We start from the raw sequence: 14,713 nt of genomic DNA on the forward strand, positions 1-14,713 counted from the left end.
TTTCTTAATTTCATGGTGTAATGATGTACAGTATGCCTGACATGCTGAGATTTAGGCATAATTGCTGAAAAATTCAAATTGACCTGGGAGACAGAATCACTATCTTCAATTGTGTACAGCGGCTCAGCTAAATGGTTTCCTTTTAATCTTTTATTTCATCTCTTTCTTAGCTGTTTTGCAACCACTAGCTTGCTGTTTTTACAGAGCTGTCACGGTTTAAGTATCGGTTAAGCAAGCCACTTTTTTTTTACATCTCTTTGCCAGGATGAACCTTATTCTGTTCTAATTATTATGGCACTTGACGATTCTTTTTTTTTTTGTATTTACTTTGTAGAATATTTAGGGGGGTTGGTAGAATTTTGAAGCTTGGTCAGTCTCCCATTTGCCATTTCAAACCAGGGTGATGGCTGATGCCTCCAAATTAAATTTGAGAACAATATTGTTCTCTTTCAACTCTTTCAACTCTGTGTTTATGTGTATGTTTGTATGTCTTGTGCTTTTTTTGTCGGTCATACATTATATCGATGCTTCTTCCCTTGACATGAATCAGTGTGTGGCTTGTGAATGACTACAATTTTTATTATTCAGCTTAAATGACTGGGATTGGTTGGTCACAGTTGGACTCCTATATGTGTGTGTTTGCAGAACAGGCCTCCGGCAGTACAGGGCCCCCAGCAGCAAAGCCATTCTCCAGCATGTATGAACCCAGCCCTGATGAGCTCCCCCTGGGTGAGACAGAAAGACAGGGGCCCTGCCGTACCAAATCCTCTCTTTACATCCACTGTGATGCATCGCACCATGCTGCATTTTATGCATTTTCCACTGTTGTGTTCAGACCATCACATGCTCAGCTGAAACAGATGACCATGAAGCGTTTCATTAGTCATGCGCAGATCACATGCATGCACAGAGACCTGAGGTGGACATGCTGTCCATGCCAAGCATTTGTTGCTTTTAAAAGCAAACTATTTAAAATAATCTTTCTCTATACCAAAGCATGTCAGCATCAGCACTTTGATTTATGTTGTTATTGCATATGCATGAGGTTTGAGGGAGGGGGTAAATCTGCTCAGAGATGTCACTAGCCACTCAGAGAAAACAGAAATATCTCTTAACATCTCCATTATGCATCCTTCATCATGCTTTCAACCATTCTCAGCTACATTCTCTGCAATAAATAAGGAGTTATGGAAGATTGCTATCGTCGGCTTGTTCATCTCAAGAGTGCACAATCTCATAGACTGATAGTCAAAGCAAAATACCAGCAAGACTTATCACCATCAAATTTAGTTTTTTGCTGGTCGCAGATTTGGATGCTGGTAAAATGGTGCACTTATCAAGCTTCCTTAAAGGAATAGTTCACCTAAAAAAGAAAATTCCCTCATGATTTACTAACCCTCATGACATTCCAGATGTGTATGACTTTCTTTCTTCTACAGAACAGAAATTACAATTTTTTGAAAACTATTTTAGCTCTGTAGGTCCATACAGTGCAAGTGAATGGTGACTAAAACTTTGAAGCTACAAAATCGACACAAAGGGAGCATAAAAGTAATCCATATGATTTACCATAATCCTGAGACTTGATATGAAAGGTGTGGGTGAGAAACAGGTAAATTGTTAAGTGATTTTTTTTCATAAATGATCCTCTCTGCCCAGTAAGGGGTGATGTGTACAAACAATGTGAATCATCAAAAACAGAAGAAGAAGAAGAATGGGAAAGTGAAGTGGAGATTGACTGAGCAGGGAGGAGATTTTATAGTAAAAAAAAGAAGACTTCAATATTGATCTGTGTCCCACCCACACATCGCTTCTGATGATATGGATTTAACTACCAAAGTACTTTTATGTTGCCCTTATGTAGATTTTGGAGCTTCAAAATGTTTCCTTTGAAAATGTTTCAAAGTTTCGTTCACCATTTACTTTCATTGCATGGACCTACAGAGCTGAGAAATTCTTCAAAAAAATATTTTTGTGTTCAGCAGATGAAAGAAAGTCATACACATCTTGGACGGCATGAGGGTGAGTAAATGATGAGAGACTTTTCATTTTTGGGTTAACTAACTCTTTAAGGAACGTTCCAGATTAATATTAAGTAAGGCTCCATAGACAGCATTTGTGGCATTGTTGATTACCACAAAAAAATATTGCAACTGGACACTCGTTTATATATAAAGTATATATAAGCTGGTTGGGCAACATTTTGTGTTGGCTATGCTGGTCCACCAACTAGACCAGCATCAAACCAGAAATAACCAGCTTGAATCAGCATGGACATTTGTTTACTGGTCTAAGCTGGTCATTCATCTGAGGTTGTTCCACATTTTGGCATCGTTCACAGCAATGGATTGTGGAGTTTCTCTTTGCCTCTTTTACATTTACTTTACTCTGCTTTACTCTCCTTTTCCTCTTCTCTTCCTCCTCCTTTTCTCAATATAGTACCGGTATCAGGATGACGATTCCCCTCCTCCCGAACACGGTTTCCCACGTCTTACCAATGAGGTTCGGGCACCGGAGCTGGTACACGTGTCAGAGAAGAACCTCTCAGAGATTGAGAATGTGCACGGCTATGTTTCCCACTCTCACATTTCGCCGCTTAAGGTAAGTCGCCCTTTCTGGGATCCTCTAATAAATGCCATGCCAACCCGGTGGCCCACTACACATTTCTCTCTCCTCCTCTCTCCTGTGTCTTTGTTTGGTTGGCCGATTATGAGTGTCTGTTTTTCCATTTCACGTTCTCATTTCCGCATTCACTCTAATTAGTTTAAAATGATCTAAATAGAATCATGTTTTGAAAGAGTTATGAGGCAAATAGTATTAGTGTGCATTAGTGTATGTGCTGGGTTAGTGTTCATTATAGCTGTAGTTCTAGGCTGTGATGAAGACTTCTCACAGCCCTGGTTACAGTATTATCTAGTCACAGTGTGTGAATTAATACATGCTCATTCATCATACAAAATAATGGTTAAAACATTATAACATGAATTTAACATACCTAACCCAACCACAAATCATTGTATTTTTAGCTTTTTGACATGGACTACAATAACATCTCATTACAGTGTATCATTGCTTTCAGAACATTGTAAACAGGTCTAAAATAATGTTTAAACCCTTATCTGGCCCTTGTCTCTCTTTGCCTTTAGACAATCACCTAGTCTAGTACATCTCCCATGCTCAGATGATGTTTATACACCTAATCATATGTATTTATATGTCCTTCTGTTAAAACTAATGTCTTTATAAAAAACTATTTGGCTTCATTTGATTAGATTCGGTATAGAGTTACTCTTGTGCATAACTACTATATAAGTACTATTGTGCACAATTTAAGTATCACTGTGCAGACGCAAGATGGTTTTTTATCATAGATGATGTTGTAATGTGACTTTCTAACACTAGATGGAGCTCATTCGTTTAGTTTAAAGCAGACTAACTCTGAGAATGAGGGTTACATGCTCTGATGATATTAAAATAACTGTATTAACTGAATTACTTTGTTAGTTTAACAATATAGTCAACCACATAAAATTATATGTAAAACATATTACATTTAGGAAATCAATCTCAGAAATCAAGGTTTCAAACACTGCATTTTCACATTTCATTATTGAAAATAGAGAAATGTTTTTGTTCCAGAATTGATAGCTATTTTCTATCAAAATTGTTCATGTATTTCTGTGATCAGATATGGTTCTGATGGAGTCACACTCCCACCTGAGACACAATAACAGCCTACGCCTCTTCTGATTGTCTGCAGATGATTCAAAAGCTCTGTGCTTTTATTTGATCTAAAGGAAGTGTATCTGTTTAATTCCAGACTGTACAGAACTGTCTGAAGTGCTCAGTAATTTGGACTTTCATCTCTTGGGCAGACAGCTTTTTAAGACCTAAATCTTTCTGTTTTGCCAACAGGCATTTCTCATAGTCGCATAGCTGTTCAGGAACAACCTTTTACAACATCCTAGAGACGTGAGTTTTGAAAGCAGAACTTTGAGCAAAAGTCTTTGAGCAAACGTTTAATTTGACTCTAGGACTGGTGCGGACTGGGAAGAAAAATCGGCCTGGGATTTTACATAGAAACTGGGCCAAAGTTGGTGGGCCACTTTCCTTTTCTATATATCGCTGCCCCCTTCGGCATGTCGCGGCAAAATTTTGTGGCCCCTACATAACGCGGCAGCCCATTTCTGCTTATCGCGACCCATTCTGCACTGTTCCAAGGCCAGCTCTTTGGGAAAAGTCCCGGTTCTCCCGATGGCCAGTCCGCCCCTGCTGTATGACTAAAGAAATTGTCCTGTAAAAGTCTTGCCTAATGAAGCTGTATTGAAAAATTCAATCAGTCAATCAGACCACAAATCTGTTCCTCTTACATCCCGTTCCATATAGTCAGTTAGGCTTTCTTGTCATTTTAACACACTCTGCAAAATATATATTTTTGTCTTGTTTTTCAGTTTTAAGTATCCTTTAAACAAGTAACATGTTTTACAATAAAACAAGTGAAAACACTGTCAGGGGCCACGCAGGCCACATTCTGTACATTCTGTCTGCACCAATTGTTAATCAAGGTTCATATGCATCAGGCGAATGCATTTGGCTGTTATGTCTTCATTTTTCCCACCATCTCACAACATTAGTGTCTTATTGTCAAGGTGTGTTAAAAGTAGTTTAGCTTTTTAAAATGTGAAAGGGTAGGTTGGACGATCGCCATAGAGGGTTAAAGACAAAATAACCTTAAAATAAAAGCCCCATACCTGCATACTCATCCAGCCATGTCTATTTCTTCCCGGCTCTTCATCCTCTCTCTCTCCCTGTCTCTCTTCTCTCTCCCAAGTGTAGCCGACTTTCTGGTCACACTGTTTTGTATTTTCTCGTCTGCAGCCTGCGCTGGTTACCCGGTTTGATCTAACATACCCTGGGGTGACCGCTGCAAACTACCTGGCAAGTTTGTGACTTTTATTTTTAATGTATAATTTCCCCCTTTTGTTTTGGTGTTGTCATTGTTGTTGTGGTGGTTAATCTGTACTGAGGAACATTGCACGCCGTGTTTGTGCCAATGTTCAGACACTGTTGTGATATCCGCATGAAATTCTTCAGAGAGTCTGTTATTACAGACTGCTGGATCATCCCTTTGAAGAAAGCCATTTGTGAAGTGAAATCACATTTATTTTCAAAAGATGGTTCACACAAATATAATCAATTTGTGTTCTTCCTTTTGATTATTTTACAATTGATGTTTGTTTTTGGGTGAATATGTTGCTGCTGATATTTTGATGATCTTTTTATTTCATTTGAGGTTCATAGTGTGTATGCTCTCTGTGTGTGGGGGGTTTTCTTCGTTTTACTTTTTTGGGAACATCCGATGATGTCTTCTGAAGAGAAAGATATATTAAAATAAGCGTAATATTAAAATAAAGTTTTAAAACAGTATATAATATTAATAAAAGAGGTCTTTATTTTAATATATATATTTCATTTATTTATACTGTATATTTATACCATATATATAGATATATATATATAGATAGATAGATAGATAGATAGATATATACAGTATATAGTTTAAAGGAATTGTTCACCCAAAAATGAAAATTGTCTCATCATTTACTCACCCTCATGCCATCCCAGATGTGAATGACTTTTTTTCTTCTGCAGAACACAAACAAAGATTTTTTGAAGAATATCTCAGCTCTGTAGGGCCATACAATGAAAGTAAATGGTGACCGAAACTTTGAAGTTCCAAAAAGTATATAAAGGCAGCATAAAAGTAATCCATAGATTCCAGTGTTTATATCTGTGTCTTCTGAAGCAATTTTATAGGTGTGGGTGAGAAACAGATCAATATTTATATACTTAATAAATGTATATACTTTAAATAATTTTTTACTACAAATCTCAACTTTCTCTTTCATTTTCGCATTCATCTTCTTTTGTTTTTATCAATTCATTTGCCACCTACTGGTTGGACATGGAGATTTATAGTAAAAAAGGACTTAATTGTTGATCTGTTTCTCACCCACGCCTATCATTTGACTTCTGAAGATGTAGAATATTCCACTGGAGTCATATGGATTAATTCTATCCTTTATGTGCTTTTTAGAGCTTTAAAGTTCTGGCCAACATTCACATTGAATGGACCTTCATAGCTGAGATATTCATACAAATATTTTTGTTTCTGTGGAAGAAAACAAGTCATACACATCTGGAATGGCATGAGAGTGGGTAAATGAGTATTACAATTTTTGGGTTAACTACATTTAAAATTATATATATATATATATACATACATACAGTGCATCTGGAAAGTATTCACAGCGCTTCACTTTTTCCACATTTTGTTACGTTATAGCCTTATTCCAAAATTGATTAAATTCATTATTTTCCTCAAAATTCTACAAACAATACCTCATAATGACAATGTGAAAGAAGTTTTTTGAAATCTTTGCAAATTTATTAAAAATAAAAAGCCTTTGCCATGACATCCAAAACTGAGCTCAGGTGCATCCTGTTGATTGGAGTCCACCTGTGGTAAATTCATGTTGATTGGACATGATATGGAAAATCACACACCTGTCTATATAAGGTCCCACAGTTAACAGTGCATGTCAGAGCACAAACCAAGCCATGAAGTCCAAGGAATTGTCTGTAGACCTCCAATATAGGATTGTATCAAGGCACAGATCTGGGGACGGGTACAGAAAAAATTCGGCAGCATTGAAGATCCCAATGAGCACAGTGTCCTGCATCATCCGCAAATGGAAGAAGTTTGGAACCACCAGGACTCTTCCTAGAGCTGGCCGCCCTGCCATACTGAGCGATCGGGGGAGAAGGGCCTTAGTCAGGGAGGTTACCAAGAACCTGATGGTCACTCTGACAGAGCTCCAGCCTTTCCCTGTGGAGAGAGGAGAATCTCTCAGAAGAACAAACATCTCTGCAGCACTCCACCAATCAGGCCTGTTTGGTAGAGTGGTCAACGGAAGCCACTCCTCAGTAAAAGGCACCTGAAGGACTCTCAGACCATGATAAACAAAATTCTCTGGTCTGATGAAACAGAGATTGAACACTTTGGCCTGAATGGCAAGCATCATGTCTGGAGGAAACCAGGCACCGCTCATCACCTGGCCAATACCATCCCTACAGTGAAGCATGGTGGTGGCAACATCATGCTGTGAGGATGTTTTTCAGCAGCAGGAACTGGGAGACTAGTCAGGATTGAGGGAAAGATGAATGCAGCAATGTACAGAGACATCCTTGATGAAAACCTGCTCCAGAGCGCTCTGGACCTCAGACTGGGGTGAAGGTTCATCTTCCAACAGGACAACGACCCTAAGCACACAGCCAAGATAACAAAGGAGTGGCTACGGGACAATGAATGTCCTTGAGTGGCCCAGCCAGAGCCCAGACTTGAACCCGAGTGAAATGGCTGTGCACCGAAGCTCTCCATCCAACATGATGGAGCTTGAGAGGTCCTGCAAAAAAGAATGGGAGAAACTGCCCAAAAATAGGTGTGCCAAGCTTGTAGCATCATACACAAAAAGACTTCTGTGTATGATGGCTGTAATTGGTGCCAAAGGTGCTTCAACAAAGTATTGAGCAAATGCTGTAAATACTTTATTTGCAAAGATTTCAAATAAACTTCTTTCACGTTGTCATTATGGGGTATTGTTTGTAGAATTTCTAGGAAAATAATAAAATATAAATAAAATGTGGAAAAAGTGAAGCGCAGTGAATACTTTCCGGATGCACTGTGTGTATATGTATATATATATATATATATATATATAATGTAATGTATATTATACAAAAATATCTATTAAAAAAGTAAACAATGGCTTCTTTGTTATGACCTAATTTGGACAAAAACAAATAAAAAAAAAATAAGATAAATCATGATTTCTTTGGTCAATTTTTGGTCTTGTTTTCCAGTAGAAATATCTAAACATCCTTAAAACAAGGCACATTTACTTGGGAAGCAAACTAACATAAGATATGAAGTCTTACTTTCAGAGAACTCAACAAAATCTAGTGAGGTTTATGCTTGAAAAGCGTAATGTTGATTACCACAAAAAATATGTTTTGTATTGTCCATCCTTTTCTTAAAAAAAGTAGAAAAATAAAGTGCAAACATGGAGGTTACAGTGAGGCACTTACAATGGAAGTGAGTGTGGCCAGGGTTTAAAAGCAGAAATGTAAAGCTTATCATTTTATAAAATAACTTATATTCATTCTTATGCTAAAACTCATGTATTATTTGAGCTGTAAAGTTGTTTAAATCATACTTTTATAGTGGTTTTACAGTGGTTTTAGGGTTTGTTTACATTACATCGTCAGTTAGTAAGTAATTTTATCTCACTAAAATCATGATGATATTTACGTCTTGTGGCTATTGTTTTGAAAAGAAAAAATAATTGGCTACATTCACTTCCATTGTAAGTGCCTCACTGTCACATTGATTTTTTGTGGTTAGGAAAATTTTTACTGGAAAAAAAGACATTTCTGATTAAGTAAAGTATAAAATGTGTTGCAGTGCATAAGGTAAACATACACTGTATGTATGAACTTGTGCTTATTTGCAGTGTTTCTGAAAGATCCAGTTGGTCTTGCATTAGCATTCAGTTGCAGTACACAGTCTCTATGGCAGGTATAGTTTATGTCACACATCAGGCCTTCCTGGTCCTCTTAAGTGCACCCACACACAAGTAAACATGCACACACTTAAACACACTTCACCGATCCTCTCCTCCTCTTCAGTCTATCAATTGTGCTTATACTGCAACCTCAGTAGACCTTCACCATGACAGCTCTCCTCTCCAAGTCTCCACACTCTAGCAAGGGATGCTCTACTAAAAAAGAGCTACAGCTTCTACATGTAGATCTGTCACATCTCTGGACTGACTGAAATATAAGTTAATCTTCAGAACAACAAAAATGCAAATTTTGGTGCATGTATTGCACCAAAAGCCTGACAATGCAAGACTCGCAGGAGCTCTCAGTCTTGATGCACTTTATTTAACAGCCAAACTTGTTGATTAAATCACTATTGACTTTCCCTGTGTGTAATTTCCAGCCTTGCCATCCCCTAATGGCTCGGGAGAGTGAGTGTTGGTCTTTTATGCCAAAAGGTGAGCGAGAAATGTGGCTCCATTATTCTCTCGCTGAGTCATTGCAGGGCTAAGCATTGTGAATCAGCTTGTACACCTGTTGTCTGTCTTTGGCCTTGGTGCCTCCTACTGAAAAGCTGTTTTCACACAATGCACTAATTGTACGACTGCAGAAGACCGACTTAGAGGTTTGACAGTTGGATGGCATGATATTGATCCTCATGCTGCATTATTGAGTTTCGTAAAGCCGAGAAAGGACATGTGCCTTTTATTTCAGATATTAGCTGTCCAACAGTGGAGTCTGCAAGCAAACATCTGTGGTTTTAATGAGCACAGCTCAGCATGGGGGACACATGATATTTATTAGCAGAATCAGTGTGATTGGAGAGCTCTTTTCATCTGAGAGAGCACATTTCAGAAAAGGAGGGAGAGACAGCAAAGGCTGAGGGTTAATGGTGATTGTTTGGTTATCTGTGCTCCCTGGAGAAATGATTACTTCAGAGTCAGGGCTCTTTCTGTGCCCAGGTCAGAGTGAAGGACTGGGGCTGATTGCCTGGGAGACAAGCCTTGGGTGGAATTAGAGATCAGACAATTACCTTGAAAAATAAAGAAAAGAGGAAGGGAGGAGGAATGGGAATAAAAAAAAAAAGGAAAAAAGAAAAAGGAAAGGAGTGGTGCAGAAAGCCCTAAATACATAAATTAATCACAGATTTATTACTGTTATATGCATATCATTTATACCAGTTGTCAACAGGAAGAAGAATCCTAAATTGTTTTTAGTGGTACTTGTTAAGGCAAACGTCATTTTGCAATTGCTGATATAGGGTTAGGGATTAGAATTATCATAAAATGCTTGATGAAATCTTTCCTGTGTTGATGTATTTCCTATTGAAACAGGAAGTTTGTTCGGGATATTTCCCTTTTTCAACAGAGCGCAACAGTCTCCACCCATTGTTTTTAGCCATTTCAGTTCAGAAATTATATTTCCCATTCATTTCTTTCAAAGGGATTTCCTAAAATCCTTACTAAAAGAATTCTAAGGCCTAGTCCACACTAAAAATGTATCTGTTTCTCTCCGTTTTGGCCTTCCGTTCACATAGAGATGGCGTTTTTGTCCGCGAAAACTGAGATTTTTGAAAACGCACTCCAAAGTGGATAAATTTGAAAACGCCGTTTTCACGTTGTAATGTGGACTGTGAAAACGGATGCTTTGGAAAATGATCACGCATTTTTAGTCATGTGATCTATCAAATCAAAACAAATCAAAACTGTGTTATAGCGGCGCTGTTGTGCCTTAAAAAATAGATGTCACTTTGTACAACCTTCACATTGCATGCCTTCATTTACTCTGAATTGGTGTCTAGTGACAGAACGAGGACAATTATGTTTCAGACCATACATGCAGCGGGGATTTTCCGCATGCGTAGCGACACAATTTAAGCATTTTCATATGTTTCAGTGTGGACGAACAACTTTTGGAAAACACTTGAAAACGTTAGTGTGGACGAGAGCGTTTTGAAACGAAAACGGCGTTTTCGAATGTATCTGGATTAATTTAGACGTAGCCTAAGTCATGAACCAAACCAACCAGCTCTGTTTGACAATCCAACACTGTCAAACCAACCAACTTTGATTTGATGTATAAAAGTATTTGAAAACCAGACAAAAAGACAAAGGTAAAAGGCTATGTACTCTTAAGTCTTTCATGAGGGAATGAACTACAATGAAGTATTACAAATGATGCAGTCAAATTAAAAACAATGGGGAAAAAATAAAACTATTGATTTAAAGTATGTTCTGATTATATTCAGATAGTTTGAGAGTGTAGGGAGACCCAATCAATTACGTCCTTTACAGTGTGTCTTGGAAGTGGCCGGTCATTGCAGAGCTTTTTTGGTGCAATTTGTTTGCCACAATTATTTGATGGTGGATCGTCTCCTTTCAGGATCAAGGCTAGTGTTGTTCTACACCAGAAATTACTCAATTAAAGGAATATTCTTGGTAAAATACAATTTAACTCAATCAACAGTATTTGTGGCAAAACGCTGAATACCATAATAAAATTATTTAGACTCGTCCCTCCTTACAGTGAGGCACTTACAATGAAAGTGAATGTCGCCAATTTTTGGAGAGTTTAAAGGCAGAAATGTGAAGCTTATAATTTTATAAAAGCATTTACATTCATTCTTATGTTAAAACTCTTGTATTATTTGATCTGTACATTTGTTTAAATTGTCATTTTTACAGTCGTTTTAGGGTTTTCTGACCTTACATTGTCATGGGAATGAAGTTGTACAATTGGCTAGATCTTTACACAGAAAAGGTTAGTAAGCGATTTTATTACACTGAAATCATATTAATACACATATTGTTTACATCTTGTGGCTATACTTTTGAAACAGTGAGTATTTTAAAATTAACAGATTAGCCAAATTCACTTCCATTGTTTGTGTCTCATTGTAACCTCGATTTTTGCTTTTTTAAAGAAAAGTAGGGGCAAGTCAAAATAATTTTTGTGATAATCAATATTATGCCACCAATGCTATCGATTGAGCTTAACTTGTATTGAACCAGGAATATTCCTTTAAACACAATAAAAAAAAAGATAACTTAATGCAAACTGATGGCTTCGGTGGAAGCATATACCTTACCTTACCTTATTAACAACCTCAAAGCTCGTGGTAGGTCTATCATTAAAGGCATATGAGTTGTTATTAATAATTAATTCCTCTATGGAAAAAAATAAGGATTTTTTTTAACTTATGAAACCAGATTATTGTGCTCTATTGGCAAGTTATGTCACAGCCACAAGCCATGGTTTTGGTTCTTGCTAGTCATTTTAGGAGGAGGGACATTCTCATTCTAGAGAGCATTGGATTGGACTAAAATTTGTGTAGTAGAAGATGAGTCATCCATATTTTTTGTCCGTTTTCCCAGAAGAGACAGACTGTAAATGTTAATGGCTATAATGGAAAAGAGGGTGGGCTCCTTTAGTTTGTACTACTAAGCAACCACCCTAACTTCCTAGCAACTGCTTAGCAAAATGCTAAAGAATTATTCAGAACGTCTTTGTATCCCCAACACTCTTAGCATTATGGCTGTGTGTTTTGCATGAGCAAGCATGACTCACATTTCCTCTAGAAACTGTATTAATTTAGTTATTTGTTACTTACCTGCTTCTCACAACTGTCACGTCTCAGTTCACATTCAGTATGTGTGGCGCTGTTTGCCACGGTTGCACCTTAACAAGGACATAATAGCTACCACAGATAGGCATTATTTTCTCAAAGCATGTAACATGAAGTCAAGGAGCCTGAATTTGCCACATTAGCATACTAATTGTTTTCAGGTCTTTTCATTTTTGTCACATCACTTTAACTAAAGCGCTGATGTCTGGCCCGAGGCACGAGCTTAATGAAATTGTCCCCAAGGTCTTTTAAAAAAAAAAAAAAAAAAAGGAGATGAACTTATTACTCTGTTTAAAGTCTCTGTGTTTTGAGGGGGTTTTAAGAGTCAAGACTCGTGAGATTCCAAAAGCATACACACCTAGACACACAATCAAGAGATAAAAGATTTTGCTTACGAAGAGTATTTAGAGAGTTACATATGGTGGAACAATAGCTGTTTTGCCAATAAACTATTTTTTTATTTGCTGAATGTACATTCAGAGGCATGACAAGTAGCGCATGAGAAGCACGTTTTGCCTATTGTCAACAGCTGCTTAAAGGTACAGTGTATCATTTTTACACTATCATTTATTTTTTATTTTTTCTGATAAAAAATATTTATAGGGTTAGAGGTTTGTTCAAATACCGAACCCTTATTAGGAATTTTATTTTCCATCATCCACATCATATTCAGAAGAGACTGATTCATAGAGTGAGAATGGTGACATGGATCCTTAAAAGGTTCATCTTACAGATGGATAGTTGTTGTTTATCAGGCATCTAAACAGACTCATCTTTTGAATTGGAAATCCATGAGTGAATAAATAGAGCACTTCCAGATGTTTGGAGAACAACATGTAGAGATAGTCACACCTGTTAGCCATCTGTCTTTCTTTTTGGTGTTTATATATATATATATATATATATATATATATATATATATATATATATATATATATATATATATATATATATATTAGAATTTTAGGATTGAATTATATTATGTTGATATATTGTATATATATATATATATATATATATATATATATATATATATATATATATATATATACACACACACACACACACACCAATCAGCCACAACATTAAAACCAAATGCTTAATATTGTGTAGATCCTCTTCATGCCGCCAAAACAGCACCAACCCGCATCTCAGAATAGCATTGTGAGATTCTATTTTTCTCACCACAGTTGTACAGAGTGGTTATCTGAGTTACCATAGACTTTGTCAGTTCGAACCATTTCCTGTTGACCTCTCTCATCAAGGAGGCATTTCCGTCCACAGAACTGCAACTCACCGGATGTTTTTTGTTTTTTGCACCATTCTGAGTAAATTCTAGAGACTGCTGTGTGTGAAAATCCCAGGAGATCAGCAGTTACAGAAATACACAAACCAGCCCATTTGGCACCAACAATCATCCATGCGATTATCTAATCAGCCAATTGTGTGGCAGCAGTGCATAAAATCATGCAGATATGGGTCAGGAGCTTCAGTTAATGTTCACATCAACCATCAGAATGTGGAAAAACTGGGATCTCAGTGATTTGTACTATGGCATGATTGCTGATGGGCTGGTTTTATTATTTCTGTAACTGCTGATCTCCTGTGATTTTCTCACACAACAGTCTCTAGAATTTACTCAGAATGGTGCAAAAAGCAAAAATCATCCAGTGAGCGGAGGTTCTGTGGATGGAAATGTCTTGTTGATGAGAGAGGTCAACAGAGAATGGCCAGACTTTTTCAAACTGACAAAGTCTACGGTAACTCGTATAACGAGTTGTGGTGAGAAGAATAGAATCTCAGAATGCTATTCTGAGATGCGGGTTGGTGCTGTTTTGGCAGCATGAGGGGGACCAACACAATATTAGGCAGGAGGTTTTAATGTTGTGGCTGATCGGTGTAAAATATATATATATATATGTCCTTCTCTCTCTCTCTCTCGCTCTCTCTCTCTCTCTCTCTCTCTCTCTCTGTATGTCTTCCTCACACAGATGATGGGGAAGGTCATTCTTAACCAAAGCAAACACAGTGATGTGAATACTAAACTGTCTCCTTAATTGCAGTTTAAGGAGACTGGGGATTATAAAAGAGAAAATATCTAGGCGTTCTGATCAGCCCTTACGGACTGTTTGAAATGCATCCTTCTCCCCTGTTATACAAGCAAGCCAACAAAGGCTTCCAAAAAAGAGTTTTGAAAGTAAGTTCCTTAAAGGGATAGTTCACCCAAAACTGAAAATTCTGTCATCATTTACTCACGTTGTTCCACCTCATGTTGTTCCAAACCCATATGACTTTCTTGCATGAAACACAGAAGGTGAGATTTTGTGTTCCACAAAAGAAAGAAAGTCATAATGGTCAATGTAAGGGTGCAAACATCATTTTTGTGGTCAAATATCCATTCATTGGTTGTGAAATGTTTTTGCTTGG

At 37.3% G+C, this 14,713-nt stretch overlaps 1 protein-coding gene across 1 annotated transcript in view; it reads left to right on the forward strand.

Annotated features, from left to right (window-relative positions):
• Positions 1-14,713, forward strand: part of dlg2 (discs, large homolog 2 (Drosophila)) — a 320,093-nt gene that overhangs the window by 134,211 nt on the left and 171,169 nt on the right. Inside the window, exons 5-6 of the mRNA XM_052115808.1 lie at positions 646-729; positions 2,440-2,601. Of these exons, the coding sequence (XP_051971768.1) occupies positions 646-729; positions 2,440-2,601 (246 nt within the window). The remainder of the gene's footprint in view (positions 1-645; positions 730-2,439; positions 2,602-14,713) is intronic.

This window comes from Xyrauchen texanus, chromosome 43, assembly GCF_025860055.1.
Source record: "Xyrauchen texanus isolate HMW12.3.18 chromosome 43, RBS_HiC_50CHRs, whole genome shotgun sequence".
Lineage (NCBI taxonomy): Eukaryota > Metazoa > Chordata > Actinopteri > Cypriniformes > Catostomidae > Xyrauchen > Xyrauchen texanus.